The sequence below is a fragment of the Leptidea sinapis genome, chromosome 7 (genome assembly GCF_905404315.1).
Source record: "Leptidea sinapis chromosome 7, ilLepSina1.1, whole genome shotgun sequence".
In the NCBI taxonomy this organism is placed as follows: domain Eukaryota; kingdom Metazoa; phylum Arthropoda; class Insecta; order Lepidoptera; family Pieridae; genus Leptidea; species Leptidea sinapis.
The window spans coordinates 9,059,942-9,082,657 of NC_066271.1; the positions used below are offsets into that span (position 1 = coordinate 9,059,942).

General features: G+C 34.9%; 1 protein-coding gene across 1 annotated transcript; it reads left to right on the forward strand.

The window, feature by feature from the left end:
• Positions 1 to 703: 703 nt before the first annotated feature.
• Positions 704 to 21,225, forward strand: LOC126965354 (phospholipase A1-like). Its single transcript, XM_050808890.1, has 8 exons — positions 704 to 800; positions 6,335 to 6,383; positions 9,278 to 9,387; positions 13,052 to 13,209; positions 14,491 to 14,639; positions 15,843 to 16,063; positions 19,255 to 19,417; positions 21,084 to 21,225. Exons 1-8 carry the CDS (start codon positions 758 to 760, stop codon positions 21,151 to 21,153), a joined length of 963 nt encoding a protein of 320 aa, XP_050664847.1. The 5' UTR covers positions 704 to 757; the 3' UTR covers positions 21,154 to 21,225.
• Positions 21,226 to 22,716: the final 1,491 nt, after the last annotated feature.

Consider the following 22,716-nt stretch of genomic DNA (forward strand, 5'->3'; position numbering starts at 1 on the left):
AAAATATTACTTGCTCGCCAATGGAAAATAATTTGGTGATAGTTAGTACTAGAGGAAGATATAAAAGTGTGTTGAACCTAAGCAGCCAAGACGATCTGGTCAAGATCGCCGGAATACGTTGGATGAGGGTAGCGCAGGAGCGATTGTCGTGGAGATGTTTGGGGGTCTTTGTCCAGCAGTGGTTGTTGTGGCTGAAATGATGTTATATAAGTATATCAAGTAAGAATTAAAGCTACGCTGATGAAATAGAAGCCACAACTACTATATTATAATAAATAATTACAATTGGATTCCAAAGAAAACAATCGTTTAAAATAGCCAAGTGTGACACTTATTCTTAGCCTCTCGTCATTGAATTTGAACGTTGCACACTTAAAATTGCCTCCCTTGGTCATTCATTAGGCTTTATTTTTGGTCTCCTATCCTAACTCAGCTATATAAATCCGTTACAATATATAAATATCTTATAAGAAGCGTCAATAATTGATAAACTCAAAATAGGTTCCCTACATATGGAGGCTATCAAAAACAGATGGCAGTAGCGACGAAAGAATCCATGATACACTAAATAAACTGTAGGTATTAGAAAACATGACGAAAATAAGTGAAACACTACCAATTGTTTGAATAAATTAAGTATCAAACCCTAAACAAATACGAGATAAAATTGGTTTCATCGTGTCAAGGGGACAGTTTCGTGATACGAGCCCCTATATAAACACAAGGAGACGAATTAAATCGAACAAAATTTTACAAAATGAAGTCGCTAGTGGTTGCTGTTGTGTTTCTACTACACATCGGTGAGTTTTTTTTTATTTATTTTATTTATTTATTAGGTTTATTTACAATCACTTACAATAATACACACAAATATAAAAAGTAGAACTAAAAACTAGGAATTAAATGCAGTGATTACTTACAAATAAACACAGCATGCACAGAAATAATAAATTTTAGGTATTATATAGAATAAGTTACGATTTTTTTTTTATTAATTAATGAGTAGATTACATAGTTATACACATTTACATTAATTTTACAATTATAACATTATAAAAGATTACCAACGTTGGTGCAAATGGTCTTGCGGAATTTGGCTAAGGAATCAGCAAATATGTCAATATCAGCTACGCTATAAGAATTTAAAATTTTACATAATCGTGCGACTGGGGAATTGGTACCTAGGATCGTTCGACGAAGTGGAGGACAAAATGGAGTAATAGGCTTACGTGGAATTCTTACTGGTACTCTTAGAATAAATTTATTAAGCAATTCAGGGCAGTCGATAAAGCCGTTGAATACTTTATGAGTAAACAGAAGATCCAGAAGTTCTCTACGTTCATCCAAAGTGGTCATTTTAAAGATAGCCAGAGTTATTATTAACATTAAAATAATTATCTAGCGTTGTCTTTAATAGCGTCAGCATTTTTGTTAGAAACTGGTTGTTTAGAATGTTGTTGTATTTCCTAAACATTGTTCTGCCGTAGCCCGTTAATTTGTCACACTGCCCCTTCGTGACCAATTTAATAATTTTAAGCCCAAGCTGGTTCCATTAGGTAAAATAGTACACATTTATTTTATTTTGGCAGCAAACAGTCATGTACTTAAAAATTTCTTATTTTAATACTATTAAGTATTATAGTAAGGGACCTTGAGTGCCCACTAATTATAATGTAGTTAACAATTAATGTGAATATGCAGGAAGTAAGTATTTTGAGTAGGAAATGAACAATAACGCAAATACAAAAGAAAACAATAAAGAGAGAAAAAAGAAACATTAATTATTGGTTTTTGTAAACAAATCGTTAATTAATGATTTTTTAAAGGTTCTTATATTAAAAGGATCCAAGTAAGACATTTGATTATTGTATAGTTTCAAACAGCGGTAAAAGAAAGGATTAATAATATTAAAAAGGTTTAATAGTACTACATACTTTGGTATCGCCACAATTTGGCCACAAAATTTAAGTACGAAGTATGGAGTTGCTAAATAATTTTTTATTACAGAATCCATTTCCAACGGTATTTTCTTTAAACAAGGCGGGAATGTCGCGACCTGGTATTTTATTTAGATGGCCCGGTACCGGGTCGCGACCCGGCAAATGGGAAACGTTGTTCTATACAAAACAATTGCATTAACGGTATTATGAAGTATTGTAGAAAAGTTGCCATTAATATCAAAAGTTGTATCTTTATTTCTTGAATTTTTCAATGTCTCAAAAATAAGATTGGTAGCCCTATGAAGCTTCACAACAATTTTAGAGCATTTTTAAAATTAATGGCATAATCAATAACTATGTTACTAAATTACTATTATATTAAGTATACTGACCGAATTTGTTTCTTTAAAAGTATAATAAGTATATAAAAGATTTTTATTTATCCCGCAGAATACATTAACACTGCGGCAAGGGATATATTTTACTAGTAAAAATTTATAAGTTCTACATAAACTCGAATAATAATTTTGAAACACATTACACGAATTATCTAGCCCCAAAATAGAGATAGAGAGAGAGAGAGAGACTGTACCATGGGTTGCAAGACAACGATATATTTACATTACATTTATATGCTTACTTAAACATACATCTAATATATGTAAACGAGCAATTCTTGTGTAAATAAATATATAATCTGAATTTCGGAAACGGATCCAAAATTTCATAAAATTTAGTAGGGAATTTCGGGGGAGATAAATCGATCTCACTAGGTTTCAATTTAAAAAAATAAAGTTTTATTCGTGTTTTAATGAGAAACAGCTACAATAACATTAGAATGGAAAGGTGATCCGGAAAGCAGAAGACCCCGGTTCGAGTCCAGATTTCCTATTAGTATTTTTTTGTTAAAATTTGTACATTCTTAAAAATCCGATCCTCTCTCCGAATCTCGGTCATCCGGATATTAAATATAATAATAAACATCCATGACTCAGAAACAAACATCCACATTCATCATATAAATTATTGCAACTACCGGGATTCGAACCCGGGACTTCTAGCAGGCAGGATCACTAACCACCGGGCTATATGGGTCTTCAAACAAAAGTATGCATTTTTTGCTATTGAAAAGACGTAGGTACTTTAGTTTACTTGCTTATATTAGTATATATATTCATATAATTGCTTTTATTCGTTATTGTACTTAGTGAAACTGTTTAAGGAGACATCCTTGTGTCCATATTTCTATTTTTACTTTGTCTACTTTATGTTTAAGGATGTATCTGTATTTGTTTCCAAATAAATAAATAAATAAATATTTACCAATGGGAGGCTCCTTTGCTCAGGATGCCGGCTAGGTACCCATCAGTACCAGATCCGCGCCTATTTCTACCGTGAAGCAGTAATGTGTAAGAATTATTGTGTTTCAGTCTGAAGGCCACCGTACCTATTGAAATTACTGGGCAAATGAGACTTAACAAGGTGACGAGCGCAATTGTAGTGCCGCTCAGCGGTGCGGCAAAATCCTGTGCGGCACTACATTATCATGGGCAGGGCGTATCAATTACGATCAGCTTAAAGTCCAGCTTGTCTTGTCCCTTATTTAAAAAAACCATTCAATCCAGCCTCAACGAAGTCGGGCGAATAAGTATTTAATTTAAACAGTATCTTACACAATCACACTTTATCGGCACATCAAGTTATAATAATCTCGAAACAAGTCGCATCCATCATTTATAAGATTGTTTTTTTTTTCGTAACAGCCTACATTGGATTTCTTTTACCGGTTGTGAGTAAAGATCTTACAATACCAATAAAGTATTACGTTGGTAATATAGTTTGTCTCGAATGAATTTATATATCAAGAATATAAATTTCCGACACATAACGACGAGTTTATAACATGTTTTGTAGCTTTCTCGTGCTCTCAATACATTGAATAGAAAGTGCATTGTATTATTATTTAAGAAATCATGGAATTCAAGGAGATGAATTAAAACTTTTTATACGCTATGTTGATGTAAAGTCGATTCATGAATTGTATGTTTTTTAAGTAACGGAATCTTTATTGAATTAGGCGTTACTTTGCGGAAAGCCATAATTATACAAATGATTTAAGTTTTCTTTAGTGTTAATTCCGCCAATATTTGTCTTTAAAACAATTCGACACGTGTTTCGCCTCTACACGAGGCATCCTCAGGACGTGTTGTCTCGCCAAAATCTAGGCAAAAAATAGAGTCTCGTGCCAGATTTTGGCGAGACAACACGTCCTGAGGATGCCTCGTATAGAGGCGAAACACGTGTCGAATTGTTTTATTTATTTATTTGTTTATTTAATTTAGGTACAAAAACGAATACAAAGTAAAACATGTGAAATATAAAATAAAAATAAAGATCTTATCATAATTAAATCATATATAAAATTGTAAATCTAACTATTGTACACAGCGTTATATTATTTACAACTAATCTTAATGTTAATGTTCAACTAATATTTGAGTTCTATGGTACTGTGCTTCTTAATTGTTATTTTAAAATTATATAAACTTTGATTAAATATGTCGATTTTTTAAAGACAAATATTGGCGGAATTAATACTAAAGAAAGCTTAAATAATTTGGATAACGGAATCTTTCACTGTGATTTACACCACTACGTCTGTTCCCAATATACTATCTACAGATAGAGATAAATTACTACCTTCTACTGTCAGTAATTAGCTGTCAATAATCTGAAGCTGTCCCAGTATATCCGATAAGTCATTCTTATCGCCTTATATTGGGATGCGTGAATTGAAATTTCCATACCAACTTCTATAGTTCGTAAGCTAAGCTCGTCCCATTGACAGATTATTGGGACAGAAAAGTCAACGATAGTTACCATTTTTATCTCAAGTAAGAGAGACTGAATATTGGGAATGGCCTTAAGTAAAAAGTCATAATAAATATAATAACTAGCTGACCCAGCAAACGTTGTATTGCCGATATTAAAATCGCGATACAAAAGTAACTGTTGATCGTAGATGGGTGAAAATTTTAAGTTGTATGTATTTTTTAATGCTGACTCATAATCAATCAAATTTAAAAAAAAATGTCAAAAAAAATTGGCGTGGAGCACCCTTAACATTTAGGGGGATGAAAAATAGATGTTGTCCGATTCTCAGACCTACCCAATATGCACTCATAATCGCATGAGAATCAGTCAAGCTGTTTCGAAGGAGTTTAACTACAAACACCGCGACATGACAATTTTATATATTTGAGATATACACATTGCTTTACTATAATATGTAATCTTATATTTCATAGTAAAATATTAATGTAAAGTAAGAGTCAAAACTATAAATGTTAATTACAGGTTATTAACTAACCCTAAAAAACGTACTCGAGTAAAAAGTTTCTCGAATAATTGTAGTGATTAGTAGTTAGAATAGTGTAGTGATTTTATATCAAAATATAATGATTTTTCCTTTATTTGTGCAACTTTTACCCACCAAATTTCATGGTCATTATTAAATGACCTTATCTTTTGACGGGTTTATTTAGAAATTTAATTTATTTACGCTTCAAGTGTAAGTTTGTTAATTTCAACTATATTATCTCTGCGTTCCTGAGATAGTTGATAGAGTTATCCTTATGATAACAAAGTAACAACAGGGACCACCTTGTAATACATCCACAGTGTATATTTCAAATAATTATTAAATTATTAATTATTACCACATCAATGTAGATGTGGCGTTCAGGTAGATGTTCTTGGACGTCACGGGTTATCCTGCCTAAAATCGGCACGCCAGCATTAATGAAGTCATCCGCATGGCATTTGCCGCTCTTAATATACCAGCTGTTTTAGAGCCAAATGCTATTACCCGCCGCGATGGCAAGCGTCCTGATGGAATGACGTTGGTGGCTTGGGCACGGGGAAGGGCGCTGGTGTGGGACGCTACTTGCGTCGACACTCTGGCTCCTTCTCATGTCTAAGTTACGTCAGTTGGTGCTGGGGCTGCTGCTTCGACTGCCGAAGACAGCAAGCGTCGCAAATATGTTGGCCTCAGTGAGTCATACATCTTTGTGCCGTTTGGTGTCGAGACACTTGGCTCGTAGGGCCCAGAGGGGCGGAGAATGTTCAAAGTACTATCTTCGCGCCTCAATAAGGCTACTGGAAACCCAAGCGCTGGCAGCTACTTCCGTCAACGGATCAGCCTTGCTTTCCAACGCGGTAATGCTGCCAGTATTCTTGGTTCCACCTAATGATAGTATTAATTTTACTATTATTAAAGTATATATTTACTATTATTAAAGTAAAGTTAACAAATAATAATGAAAAGATAAATATGATACTTCACTAATTAATAGTTATTTACTGGTTGCATTACTTTGATATTTTATTTTCAGCTCTCTGCGGCAGCGATGATATTGATGCCAGAATGCGATTTTATTTCAGGTAACAAAACCACTATAATTACTGATGTGAATCTATTGTACGAAATTGATGATCTATGAGCCACGCCCAGACCTACGTTATTTTATAAAAGCTGAAAGTTTGTCAGCGCATGCTCTCAACACAGGTAAGAACGATCGGCCATTACGGAGTTTGGGTTACAGTGGCTTTGGCAGGTAAACGGTACTAAAGGTGTGTATTACACACCTTAATACCGGAACAATACCGTGATTTTTAATAATATTCTGAAGGTAATACCGAAAAATTGCACTTTATTATTTGTTCCTGACAAACGTTCCAAGCCACAAACATCACATTTTAAGGTATTCGTGTTTTATGTTTAATAAATAAGTATTCCATACATGTGGGTTGGGCTACTAAGTCATGATGTCATTTAAAGAGTATCAGTAGGGCTGCCATTTTTTGTCAGTCAGTTAATATGAAACACTTGATCAGTTTTTGTATTCTTAACTTAATTTCGACATGACTATGGTTTGGAACGTTTTTCTAGAATTACGTTCATTTGATGTATTTAGATCGGTATTTTACACACCTTTAGTACCGTTTCCCTGACAATGCCACTGTAACCCTATCTCCGTAATGGTCCATCGTTCTTACCTGTGTTGGGAGCATGCGCTGACAAACTTTCAGCTTTTATAAAATAACGTCTGGGGTCCACGGGCTCTTGCTCTATGACACTACTGTGTACAAGACGTAGACGTGCGAAATTCACTCAATTTTAAAGTTTCATTGTACTATTTGTGGTTCAGTATTTTCTATCGAATGCCTCATACTACGTTTTATAAAAAGACATTGATTCCTGTAAGTAATAATGACAATTTTGTATTTAATTTTTGTGATATTCTCAACAGCTCGTCGTTTGACGTAAGCCTCCTCCAAAGACTTCCATCTTTTTCTCTCTCTCGCCATTCTCGTCCGTTCACCTTTTACCGTGCTTCACACAAGTACATGCATGTGTGTTGCCAGTGATAATATACGGAATGCAGACGTGGTCGCTAACTGTGGGCCTCATGAGGAAGTTCATTGTCGCTCAGAGGGCAATAAAGCGGGCTTTTGCTTGGAGTTTCCCTACGAGATCGAATCAGAAATGAAGTGATCTGTAGGAGAACCGAAGTCACCGACAACGCCCAAATTGTTGCGAAACGAAGTGGCAGTGGGCAGGGCACATAGCTCGATGTACAGATAGCCGTTCGGGCAGTAAAGTCCTCAAAATATATCAACCACGTACCGGAAGACCGCTGTTCGACAACACTTCCCTTAAAGTCTCGCCTATTATCGGAATACTGGGTCTCGAAATCTGGAGCGATTGCCAATTTCGTGGCCATTTGGAGGGCAAAGCCAAATTGGCTTCGAAGAAGCTGGGCGTCATCAATAGAGCACGGCAATACTTCAAGGCCCGGCCCACATTCTAGCGCTCTACAAAGCGCAGGTCCGGCCACACATGGAGTATTGCTGTCATCTCTGGTCTGGCGCACCTCAGTATCAGCTCGATCCATTTGGCCCCGTGCAACGCAGAGCAGCTCGAATTGTCGGGGACCCAGTGCTCTGCGAACGGCTGGATCACTTGGCGTTGCGTAGAGACGTCGCTTCATTGTGTGTCTTCTACCGCATTTATCACGGGGAGTGTTCCGAAAAGCTGTTTAACCTGATTCCTTCCGCCGAATTCCACCATCGCACGACTCGCCACAAGTTATTGTGGCGGTCCTCCACAGTGCGGTTTTCAAGGAGCTTTCTTCCGCGTACTACAACGCTGTGGAATGAGCTTCCTTGTGCGGTGTTTCCGAGACGATATGACATGGGTACCTTCAAAAAAAGCGCGTACACCTTCCTTAAAGGCCAAAACGCTCTTGTGATTCCTCTGGTGTTGCAAGAGAATGTGGGCGGCGGTGATCACTTAACACCAGGTGACCCGTACGCTCGTTTGTCCTACTATTCCACTAACAAGATGGACCGACGATCTGGTCAAGATCGCCGGAGTAGGTTGAATACGGGTACACAATGTCACTAAAACTATGCCGTTGAATTATAAAAAATTAAGCCAATTGATAATCTACTGGTTAATTATAATATCACTAGACAAATTATAATATCACTGCTTTGATATTATACCTGCGACATATATAAATAAAGTGAAGTAGACGTGAAAGTAAGGTGAGAGTGGAAGAAGACAACGGCAAATTATGCGGCATAGCATAACAACTACGTGACAATACTGTAGAAAAACAATAAAATAAAAAAATTAAAGATATTAAATACGGTTTACATGGACAATAAAAACCCTAGTTAACATCTCAATGATACAAAAAATAGTTTAATAAAATATAATTATTTTTTATAAGATCTATCTCAGTTATTTGATATCATAACCACCGTATTAAATAAATATTTTTTTATCGGTATAACGTTTTCATGTCTAATAGAAATAAAAGAATATATATCAATTCACGCTATACTTTTTTTTATGATAATAAGGGAGGAGACGAGCAGGACGTTCAGCTGATGGTAATTGATAGGCCCTGCCCATTACAATGCAGTGCCGCTCAGGATTCTTGAAAAACTCAAAAATTCTGAGCGGCACTACAATTGCGCTCGTCACCTTGAGAGATAAGATGTTAAGTCTCATTTGCCCAGTAATTTCAATAGCTACGAGCCCTTCAGAACGAAACACAGTAATTCTTACACATTACTGCTTCACGGCAGAAATAGGCACCGTTGTGGTACCCATAATCTAGCCGGCATCCTGTGCAAAGGAGCCTCCCACTGGTCCTTTCTTACTTACTGTGCACGCGCGTCGTAAAAGTATTTCACTTTTATCATTATCTAGGTGAAGTACTAGAAAGTAGTTGAATTTAAATAAAGTTAAGTTGTATTTTCAGCTCGTTTGAAAACTTTAAGGAATTGCCTTTAGGTGAAGCTCACGACATTATGTCTACAGAGTGGTACAATGACACTCGCAGCACTGTCGTGTTTTGCCATGGTTTTACTGGTGAGTTTTACTTACGGCCGTTCCCAATATTCAGTCTATCTCTTACTTGAGATAGAACTCGTAACAATCGTTGACTTTTCTGTCCCAATAAACTTATCGACGATAACTCACCTTATCCGTTACACGCTGTCTGTCAATGGGACTATGTATAGCTTACCAGCGATAGAAGTTTGTATGAAAATTGCAATTCACGCGTCCCAATATAAAGCGATAAGAATGACTTATCGGGTATATTTGGACAGCTTCAGATTATTGACAGCTAATTACTGACAGTAGAACATATTTATCTCTATCTATAGATAGTATATTGGGAACGGCCGTTAGAGATTTTGATTAGACAGTTAAAACAGATAGTGTGTTACTAGTATTAATAAAACATTCATAGTAATAAGGTTTTGATGAGGAAAGCGTATTGTATTAGTTTAAGCACATACATGCCATGGATCCAAATAGATGCAGCGAGTGTATGTACTTCGCGTGTCAAAAAGACGACAAAAAGAGGAGCAATTTCGACGCTTTTATTTTATTTTTAAAGTGAAAATTTTATTACATCTTCTCAAACTTTTTCGTCTGTGTGTTGCATGTCGCGTGACGGTCGGGCGGCGCCTATAGTTCGCAGCAACTGACCGTATAGTGTATAGACTATTACTCATTTGTGCCAGTGCTCCACGCTATTTTGTTTGTTTTTGTCAGTGTTTAATGTAAATGTTGTTATTTATTAAAGTAAAACTTTTATTTGCTTTTGGTAAACAACGACACAGCTAGTAAGTGTTTTAGTTAAATGTCTATAATGTGAAAAAAAAGTTTCACTTTTACTTTTATAAAACACACAATCCTTTTTTATTATGATTTATAATACATTGCCGATTTTAGTAATAAGTAAGTAGTAAGTAAGTAAGATCTTTATTTGTTGACTAGGGTAATACATTATAGATACATTATTTAAATACATTTTAGCTCTCCAAGTCGTGCCCGTTATTGAGCATACTCAATCATAATAATTATCATAAAACAAAATTGATTACATCTTGAAATAAAGTTAAATTAAATTAATTGCATCATGAAGTTAAAAATAAGAGCGACCATATCATTATTAAGAAAAAATATTATAAATGTCATAGTTAAATTAAAAATTATGTTCAAAATACGCAGTTACTAAATACTTATTTGTCAATGTTACTTCAAGGCTTCAAAGTCATTTTCTATTAAAAATTCACTGATCTTATAATAACATTTATGCGCTAAATATATTTTGAACATAAGCAATACCGACTATTGATGTACTGAAAACGTCAACTAATGATGAGGTGAGTGGCTAAACGTTAGGCTCAATACACTGGCATTTTTAAATACGTCACAGCTGGTACAAAAAAATGGTACGCTTGGTTTTCATACAGACGGGGGGATTTGCGTTATTTACTTGGATCTATTGTCTGTAAGTTTAAGTATCCAACTAATATTTTCCCTTTCTTGGCGTGCGTACTTGCAGAATGAGATGTCGCTATGCCAACTTTGTCGATGGTTTGTGATTGTAATCGAATTAGCAGACACCTATGTTTATGACATGAATATTCTCATATTAAACATTTTATACAGATAAAATCTTTAGTTGTAAATGCAACGGGCAACTACTAGTAAGTAATAGCTTAACAATGGGGATGATAATCATTTTTCATATCAATCAGAGCCATTATTTGGAAAAAAATAGTACTGAAGAATTGTTTAATCGATGTACCAATGTGATACCAAAAATATTTTTCGTGTTACCTTAATAGGTATCGCAGCGATGGAACTCAATAATCGTAAATTGCTTTTGAGTGCAAATTGAATACAATCATAAATTATATAATCGGGAAGCTCAAAAGTAATTCTGCGCAGTACTGAATGTAGTTATTGTAAATAAGTGTTTATCTATAGCTTTTCACTTTTGTATATTTTTGCACCGCGGGTTTGCTCACGTCAAGTTTTTGCCCTTTATAGGATACCGTTTCATAAGATTTCAATGAAATATCTATTTCAACACTCTGAAGTGTTGGTTTTGTAAAAAGCACGAGACACGTTTATTTGTTGATTGGAGAATCGAATTTGCAAGCTGTTTATTTAATATAAAACTGTCACTATTTATTTTACTTGTGTTAAAACTTATTTATATTATATAAAACATTGCTGTGTCCTTGCAGGCCGTCACATATTGTCTACCCATCTAATGTCCATGTCCTAATGTACCATGACTTTCAATACAATATTTTGATTTGATTTGATATTATATCGAGAAATCTCACTCCTGAGTAAAAACCCCCCATTCTTCTTCTTTCATTAACCTTAAGTATTCGCTGTGGGGAACCACAGCATTCCTTAATAAGTAACAAAAACTTCTCTCTCCTCTTCTTCTATTGACGTCAAATGGGTGCCAGTTTTTTGACGTTAAGCTACTCCTACTTTCGTTACTTGCCTTTGGTTTGTGGCCAGCCCAATTCCGTTGCTGTTTTTTATTTATTTTTTTCAATATTTACCTTTTCACTTATTATTTAATCTCCTACTGACAAAATCGTACTATTCTTTAAAAGACTTCTTTTCACATGCTTCACTCAATTGACGTTTAAAATATCATTTTATTTAATTTAATTACTTACTACCTGAAGCTTTGACAATTATTTAGATATTAATTCACTGAAATTGTGTTTATTTATATTTCTTTGATAAGTTTTTATTATTAATTATTTGTACGCTATACAAGCTGGCAAGAATGAAGAACTTTTATTATGATCTGTAACATCTTATGTATCTATCCTACCCATGAGTACAAATAAATGATGTAATGAAATGAAATCACTTCTCGGTTCTATCGGTTCGAGATTTTAGAAATAAGTTTAAAAGGAATATTTATTCATATCATTTATTACTTTTAACTGCATTTATGGCAAGGCTCGTGACTTCGCCCCAATTAAATTCGTATTACTCTCCCTCGGGATCACTTAACGAGTTCAAGATAAAATTCATTCAAAATTCAAAATATATTAATTTTCTCTCACAATAAAAACTTAGTATACACAATTGATTAAAATCGATATTAAAACATTGTTTCAATTGTGAGAGACCGGTGCTTGAAATAGGTAACGAATACCAGTGCTACAAGTCACGGCCTCCAAAGCACATGGTAATGAGGTAAAACATATAGAAAAAATAGATTTATTATAATTAAACTTAATTAAATAAAGAAAACTTATTTAGATAAGGAAAGTAAATGGTATTATCGTGGGTGATGGTAATGTGGTCAAAAATATGAGTCAATGTGTCCTATTCGGTACCCCTGACAACGTTAATGCATAAATTGCGTCCACAGTTCGGTTTTCAAGGAGCTTTCTTTCACGTAATACAAAGCTGTGGAATGAGCTTCCTTGTGCGGTGTTTCCGGGACGATACGACATGGGTACCTTCAAAAAAAGCGCGCACACATTCCTTAAAGGCCGGAAACGCTCCTGTGACTCTTCTATTTTTGCAAGAGAATGTGGTGATCACTTAACACCAGGCAACCCGTACGTTCGTTTGTCCTCCTATTCATTAATCAATTTTAGAATAAGCTTAAAAGATAAATAGAGTCGTAAAGTTTCATTAAAATCGATAGTAGAATAGAGCTTAATTGATGTTAATGAATGCATCGCAGGTAATCCCAATGGGCCGGCCGTAACGGGCGTAGTACGAGCGTATCTGGAGCGAGGTGAAAGTAATGTGGCACTTCTCAATTGGGAGCATTTGGCAGCCGACACTATGTCCAGCTTCACTAGCTCTTACGTAAAATGGGCTGCACCTAATGCCAGACAGGTACTGACATGCTTTCACACTTTGTGATCTTTACTTGTATTTACTATTGGTATAGATTTAATAAATATAGCAAGATCTCCAATCAATGGTTCGTAATATTCAATACTACATTAAATTATCAATAAATTTAGTAACATGACAAAATAAGCTATTGACTCAATAGTTATTCTATAATAATAATTAAATCTTTATATTTTGACGACCGATATAGCCGAATGGTTAGTGACCCTGACTACTAAGCTAGAGGTCCCGGGTTCGAATCCCAGGTATGTGCAATCATTTATATGATGAATATGAATGTTGATGGATGTGTTTCCGAGGCATAGATGTTTATATGTATGTTATTATTACATATATCGCTGTATTGTACCCATAGTACTACAGGCTATGCCTAGTTTGGGGCAAGATAATTTGCGTAAAAGTGTGTCAATAAAAAAAATTATGACTTTATAGTCAGGTATAAGCGCAATTGCACATTTGAGGCAGCTTAAATACTTTGTTATTTATTACATAAAAAAAACATTATATTTAAAACGTAGTGGGTAGTTCGCATTTAAGACCTCTGAGATATGAATTGATGCTAATAATAATTAATAGATTAAGTAGTAGAAATGACTCTGAATGTACCCCACATTATGAATGAATGAATAGTCTAGTGAATTGATCCATTTTACTCAGTCACTCTGGGGGTCATTCATGATGTGACACATTTTTGTGTGACTTCCTTGAGTAAATTGAAACGTTTGATAATTTTGTTGTATCACTTTGCATAGATTTAAATATATATTTATTTAAAACTAGCTGACCCGACAGACGCTGTTCTGTACATAATAAATAAAATAATGTTTTTTTTATGAATTTGTCAATAATATATCACAACATCAAGATTACTTCGTAAAATATGCACCCTGCTGTAGTAATGAAATTGTTTCACAGAAGAACTGTCAAACCGTGCGTCAATAAATTCTCTCATAGAAATTATGTATGGACACATCAAAGGAAAAACAAATTTGTTGTTAATTCCGAGCATTTTCTTATTTATTCGCCTTTTAAACCTTCTCTGGACTTTCACAAATAATTCAAGACCAAAATTTGCCAAAACGGTCCAGCCATTCTCGAGTTTTAGCGAGACTAACGAACAGCAATTCATTTATATATATATAGTAGCCATAAGTTTCTTTTTTTCTTGCAACATTTTATTATTACGTAGGTATATAGCTAGCCATAGTTTGGCATGGAGCAGTGGATGGAGGACTTAACTCGTTCATATTTTGTTTTAAGCTTGGAGTTAGGTTCGCGGAGACAGTAGCCAATCTCTCGGACGCCGGAATGAACCTTAGCAATCTAGTTTTAATTGGACATTCCCTTGGCGCCCACATCTTTGGAATCACAGGAAATAATTTGAGGTTAAGTGGAATTCTTTTGCCAAGGTAACCTTTATATAATAGTTACGTATACATAACAATAATATTGAAACTTTTAGGCTATTTTTTATTATAACTGAGATATGTCAGTAAATTGGATAATATAATATCTTGGATAATAATATTAAGTTTGGCGTTTTATACTTTTTTAATTTTTAGAAAGCAAAAATAATTACTATTTAACATATTATTATTACCGTTACTTCACACATCAATTTTTTTTTTAATTTTACCACAAAATATATGCGTTATAATCTGGATTCTGGATGGAAGTCTTATGATATTAAATTGATTGTTTTTGACATATTTAAAGACAAGACAAAACTTGGTGGTCTCGTAGTTAGTAGTAATTATGTTCAAGACTCATATTTGGTGCGGGGGTGTAGAACAGTGAATGATGTCAGTAGATTATTAGATATTGACTCATTTGCTACAAGCAAGCAAGCAAGAAGGCAAGGCAGTGCATAAACTTTAACTTTTTTTAATTAAGTATTGTCTTTGTTATTAAGTCTTTTTAAAGTACCTTTATTGGTAGGAATTTGAGTCGAAAAACAGTTTCACCATATTTTATACTACTTCTATTAGTGAAAACCTGTAATTGGCTGTCTGTTACTACTTAAGTATCTATTGAAATTGTATTAGCTGTTGTATTCCTTAAATAAATAAATAAGAGATTTAGAGTTGAGACACGCTTATGGACGACAACGAAACATCAGAGAAAATAACTGCTGTGTCATCCCGCATAGGTTAATATCTTTGTTGATATACATCAAAAGAGCATCGGGCCAACGACACTACCCTGCGGTTCGCCAAATTTCACATTTGCATTAGTGCGATGGTGCCAGTCAATCTTTACTTCGTCTATTCTGACATTATGGTATATGTCATGACGACAGTGTTTCGTGATGAATTCCTAGGACCTCTAATCTCCACAAGAGTGGGATTGTTCCCATGAATGTGTCAAAGACCTTTGTAAGTTCCAAGAAAGCTGTCAGACTTTTAGATACACCTACAAAAATTATATCTATAGTTCTTCAGCTTTTTTTCGGCCGTCGATCTTTACGTGTGGACTCTGCCTTACATAATTATAAGAGATACAGACATACATACAGATATTGCTCTGAGTTATAAAGTTGCCACGCATTTTCAGTCCAAATTGCTACTTGTACAAGTTTTACATATCATTAAATCTATTTTGAATTATTTCAGTATTATAGGTCTAGATCCAGCTGCAGTTGGGTTTGAAAATAAGCCGGCTGTCTTACGACTTAACTCTGAATCAGCTAGCCTTGTTACTGTAGTACACACAGATCCGAGTAAATATGGATGTAGGGCTGCCATAGGTACTATTGATTTCTGGCCAAATTTTAGACATCTGGGACCTGTCAGGCAACCCGGCTGTGACAATGGACCTCCTTTTTCGGAGGAAGGTAAGCCTGGCTAAGATAAGTGATTATACGGTTCGTTATGCTCACTGAAATGGCATTGCTTGCGGTGGCGTCGTGTGCCGTTTCATCTACTTCCCTCAAATATGTGCGAAGGGAACGATGGCTGGTCCATGGATCATCTCTTGAATGGGTGCTGCTTTTGGTGCTAGGTCTACCTGTTATAGTTAAGAAATGATTGTTATTGTTGGATGCGATTACTAATCCGATTCCGAAAATATGGTACATTCAGTAATTTAAAATAAATATTTATAGCGACGATTCAAGAGCGCTTTTCAATTAGGCTTAAGCAGACTAACTGAAAATTTATTTGACTTTGACTTTATATCAGCTCTTCGTAAATGCAATAAAATAAACGTGCTGTGCGATTTAAATTCTTTTTGGCAAGTTGTTTCCATGTACATAATCCATTCTTGCTGGTAGTGTTCCATTTTACCTTATTCTAATAAGATAATTAATCACCGTAAACAAAGAAAAGTATCTTTTAATTGCCCTAGAGCAGATTGAGATTAAAATAAGCTAAATATTATCAGATGAAAAAGGGACTGATAAATAACTATGATCACAAAGTACTTCGCTGTCTCTGATGTAACTAATTATTGATTTATTGTTTAATTAATAATTCGTCATACACCCAGGTTTGATATACATTGATTTAAGCCAAAACCGAAATTCTACAGTAAAAACTCTAGATAGGACCAAGATGAGACCATTTTTTAATTGAACAGAATACAAATACCTATATTCTTCTGGCGTTCTAAAAGCTGCAAGTGCCAATCACCAATTAACTTAACTAACCGCGCACAAAGGGCTTAAAGTCGGACTATTAACGTCCGTACAAAACAGAAGCCAGAATTAGTCAGGCAACTAAATGCGTCGGCTTTTGATGTAAGTTTAGATGCACGTTTTAATGCTTTTTAAATTTTCTTTAAATGCAGCAAATTGCAAAAATTTAAACAATTGTTATTTATTGGTAAGCTGTTCCTTCTAGATAACTATAGTCCATATATGGACCAGTGATCTTAATACAGTTGGCTATAGCCAAGGACAAACGATGGTACGCGTCACCTGGTGCTAAGTGATCACCGCTGCCCACTCTCTCCTGCAACACCATAGGAATCACAGGAGCGTTGCCGGCCTTAGTGAAGGTGTACGCGCTTTATTTGAAGGTACCCATGTCGTATCATCCCGCAAACACCGCACAAGGAAGTTCATTCCACAGCTATGTAGTACGTGGAAGATAGCTCTTTGAAAACCGCACTGTGGAGGACCGCCACACATCCAGATGGTAGAGACGATATCCTAACTTGTGCGAAGGTGGAATTCGTCGGCAGGAATCAGGTGTAACAGCACTTCGCAACACTCCCCGTATTTTGCCACACAGCTTATTTTGTAGTTAGCAGTGGACTTTTAGCGATGATGAAATGATTGATGGATTGACGGACACATTTACACAGTACACAGATCGCACGTAGAAGCACACAGATTACTTCAATTGTGAGTTTTGACAACGTAACAAATATCATCATCGTCGTCATCATCATCAGCTGGAAGACGTCCACTGCTGGACAAAGGCCTCCCCCAAAGATCTCCATGACGATCGGTCCTGCACTGCCTTCATCCAACGTCTTCCGGTGATATTGATCGATCCATCTTACCTACCAACACTGCGTCTTCCGGTACGAGTGATCGCCATTTGAGGACATTACTGCCCCAACAGCCACCTGTCCGTCGAACTATGTGCCCTACCCACTGCCACTACAGTTTCGCAATCATTTGGGCTATGTCGGGTAAAATAACAAAAATGAAAAGAACTAAATACTTGTGTTGATTGCAAAACCGATAAGAAAAATTTATTTGTTTGATAAGAGTTTCTAATTATCTCTTTGTAATGTCGTTTTCAAACAATTCCTTGGGATTTTAAGTTTTAAAAATCCAATAGAAACTGGCAATCGTTATTCTTTCAAAAAACAGTCTTAAAAATTAAACTGAAGTTAAAATTACATTTTGTTGTAGTAGTAGAATTCTCTAGCATCGAAATATAGGATTTTTATGCAACCAACCGGCGCGGTCATCAGATGATCAGCATGCACGCATGCATGTCAGCACATCATATAAATCGAGGCGGCTCCCATAAAAAAGCATAGAAAGTAATTCATTTATTTCATTTACTCGCATCAATCGAAGAAAATACTATACAATAGACGTGTAAATATTTATATGAATTTAATATTACTTAAGTTTTATCTATAAATTTAAATTTTCCATAAAATAAAATAAAATAATTCGGTGAATCAGTTACCATTACTGAAAAATCAAATAAAACACAACGTCAATGTTCCATTCAGTTTTCACATTAAAACGAATACACATACACACACTCTTACCCACACACACATACATGCATATCCATATATATTCCGACTAGCATCTGTCCGAATACAATCATGGTGTTTTACGGTGTTGAATGCTTAAAATTCATCAGGCCTTTAAAATGTTAATCCCCTTTTGGCTGTCAGATTATATTTTTTGTGTATTATTTTAATCTTTTTAAGAGCTGTGGGATTATGTATAATTCAATATATAAATATTCCCAAACAGATTTATTTCAGCTCACAATTTTATTTATAAATCGCTTGTAACTAGTTCCTTGCCCTCGATTCCTTTTTTTTTCATGAAAATAGGGGACGAGACGAGCACTACGTTCAGTTGATGGTAAGTGATACACCCTGCCCATATAGTGCCGCTCAGGATTCTAGAAAAACATAAAAATTCGGAGCGGCAATACAATAGCGCTCGTCACCTTGAGACATAGATGTTAAGTCTCATTTGCCCACCAATTTCACTAGCTACGGTGTCCTCAGACCGAAACACATGTTTACACATTACTGCTTCACGGCAGAAATAGGCGTTGTTGTGGTACCCATAATCTAGCCGGCATCCTATGCAAAGGAGCCTCCCACTGATGCCTGCATTATTATGTCCATAATATTGGGCGAGAATTTTTAAAAGTTTATTATGGACTATTTCTGTTATTTAGCAGTATATAGAAAAAAGATTGTACATGCTGTCTGAACTATTCTACATATGCCCTTATTTGGTAATTTATACATTCATTATGAATAAAAAGAGGATTTTCAATTAATGTCTTTGATGAAATAAGTCGTATATTACAGATTTATGCAACCACCATCGTAGTTGGCAATTACTAGTTGATTCAATAAAGTTTCCGGGAACCATAATCGGTTCTTACGCAAGAAATTATAGAATTTGGAAAAGATACTCGCAGAAAGAAAGAAATGCCATCACTCTTTCATTGGAATCACTACAGCAAAACGCGTAAGTTATTTATTATTTTGTCTTGCAGTACATTATCCCAGTATATATTATAAACTGCTTTTGCCCGTGACCTCGTACGCGTGAAATTTAGACATAAGTATTTTTATAGTTGTAATAGTACTTGAGACTTATAATATATAAAACTAGCTAACCCGACAGACGTTGTTCTGTTCATAATAAAAAAAAACTCTTGCGGATGGAATTTTGGAAGTTCTTAGCTGACCTCTACTCGGTGAAAATAATATTCCTACCAAATTTCAAGTCTTTAGCTCTAATGGTTCCAGAGATATCGTGATGAGTGACTATATACGTGGAAATCTCTTATATATATATATAGATAGTGAGTTAAATACATTTTGCTGCGTCAAAATGGAGCCTTTATTTTAGTTATATCTCTAATAATAATACATAATCTTATAAGAAAAAATTGATCGTAAATGTTATATATAAGTGGCCTATTTAGAGAATTAACATCTGAATTTGAAAAACATACAGACGTTGTTGATACTCTAATAAAGAACCTCCAAATGAGTATTTCATCAATATCATAATAAAATCTATAAACATCAGCCTCTTACTATTGTATTATATGTATATATACGAATGTCTGTAATTACTCTGTCACGCTTTAGTTACTCAATCGATCAATAGGGGTACAGAGAACGATAAATGGAACAAGCATTCAACAACCACGCATTTTGCGAGAAATTTCTTGCCTCGCACAGACACTTAGTGGCATCAATAACCGGCTGCAGTTTTCCTGAACTGATTTGACTAATTTACCACCATAAAAGCCGGCAACGGATCTCTTGAACCCTGGTGTTGCAGATGTCCATGGGTGGTTGCCCCAACCACTTCCCATCATGTGAGCCTCTTGCCCGATGCTCTCTGATTCAATTAAATTTATTCAAAATAGGATTTAAAATAATTTTTTGAATGTCAAAAACTACCACCACCCATTCAGACCTGAGAAGCAAATGATATATATAAAGATATGTAATATCGTTCAATAGTACGTTACGATACAAGTGCGCAAAGTAGGTCGTTCCCGCACGAGCGAAGAGCGTGTATGATAACCTACGTGCGCACGAGTATCGTATACGATTTTTCCTATTAGTTACGCAAAGTTCGACCACTATAATTATTTTCAAACATTCCCGCCAGCTCAGCTACATTCCCAAACGTTCTTGTTAACGTGAGTGAAAGTGGTACTTTGCGAACGGAAATCCATGTGCAAAATCGAACTTTGCGCACTATAATAGGAAATAAAATTTGTAATTAAATAGCCTGAGAGCATTCGCTCCATTCTCAGTCTGAACTCTGAGATATCAATAAAAAAATTATGCCGTTAAAAATTAAAGGGAGAGCGCGATATTAATTTCACATCAACAAAGTCACGTGCAGAAGCTAGTTATATAATTACAAATACTACTCTTCATTCAATTGCTTTGAACTCATTTGTCTAATAAAAAAAGATCAATATATATATTGATAGCGCGTTCTACACCAATTATCTGTTTCACTCAGTTTCTGTGAATTCAATTTATTCAATGAATTTTGTTCAGAACAAAATGTATTTAGAAATAAAAATTCAGAATTCTGCTGTAAGTTTATTTTCCAGGAATTCAGTATTGAATTTAAATTGTTTCATTTTTATCGTTTTCAGAAAACCAGGCAACTATTACCTCGTAACAAATTCTGAATCGCCGTATGGATTGGGATTGGCTGGATTATGACACCATTTACGTTATTTATGTTACCATTCAACTATTTGTCCATATTTGTTCAAATAAATGAAAAAAAAAACATATTTATTTTTCATCTCATCATCACTCTAGTTATATCATTAATTATTACCATTAAACTCTCAGTGGTACTGTCATGTCCTAAAAGACACCATCGAGTTGGGCCAGCACGCCCGGAGTAAAGGCACTCTGCCAGGATGCTACTAGACTTCGCAGTCCTGGAGAATCCATCCTTGGACTACCAAAATTGGGACTGTGGTGGATGTAGCCCTCCTGTCTGTTAAAACTGTGCTTGTTCTAGCAAACAGAGTGAGAGGACAATCCCACCCACCTCCTTGTTCGCAGTCTGTGATATCACGGGTCTGCGATATAATTAAAAGGTCCTACACTTCCATCTGAACACTTGCTCCTTTTGACCGAGACTCAGATATCCTCGGATTTAGTCAGTGGGAGGCTGGATTATGGATACCACAACGTCGGCATTTTCTGTCGTGAAATAGTAATGTGTAAGCATTATTGTGTTTCAGTCTGAAGGGCGCCGTAGCTAGCTAGTTATATATATTACTGGGCAATTGAGACATAAATAAAATCAAATCAAAAATATTTTATTTCGTAGGTTAATTGCATTACACTTGAAATATGTAATTTTTTCATACAGCTCGTTCGGAAGGCAGATTTCCTCAGAGAAGAACGTGCAAGAAACTCTTAAGGTTACTCTTTTCAAAACAGAATGGTATTACAGGCTCTTATTTTCAATTAAATTTCAAATCAGTTATTTTCAATCAAATCAAATCATTTCAATTACAATAAATGCAAAGTGATGCAACAAAATACACAAACGTTAATTACTAAATGCCTTAAGTCAAAAAATGGAAATTAAAAAGAAAAAACCATAGTTATTGCTATTGAGTACATACTTAAAGTACAATATAGTAGATGTATCAATCCACACATACCGTTAATAAAATAAAGGCATTATACGAGCATTTTATTAGCTATTATATTATGTAAAATATCTAATAACTTTAATTTATAAAAAATAAAGAAAATAATAAAAATAAAAAAAAAAAAATCAGATTTCCCGGTGAGAGGATCCCTTAAGGCGCGGTCATACCTCAATATCCACAAAAAATGGTTTCATAGAGAGTGAATTACAACATAACGCGATGAAAATTTTTCGAGGCAAAAAATACAGTGCACAAAGAACGACTTAATGAAAATTTTGAATTGAATAGAATATTTATATATAATTTAAAATATCCAATAAAAAATTTCGAAGTTGCTTCCTAAAAAAAAACTTTGGAGTCGAAAATCTCCGAATTTTCAGCTATAACAACATTCTTTTTTTAAAGAATTTAATAGAATTAGTACTTCTCCAAAGCTTAAACTGAATAATTTTTCAATTTGATACGTAAATTTTGAATAAACAAAAGAAAATTAGTAAAATTAATGCCTATTTGCAGCTTAGCCACATGATCAACACAAATATTCTAGGGTTGGTTGTAGCATTTACAATCCTAGTCAGTCCGCGCCTTAAAGGCCGGCAATGCATCT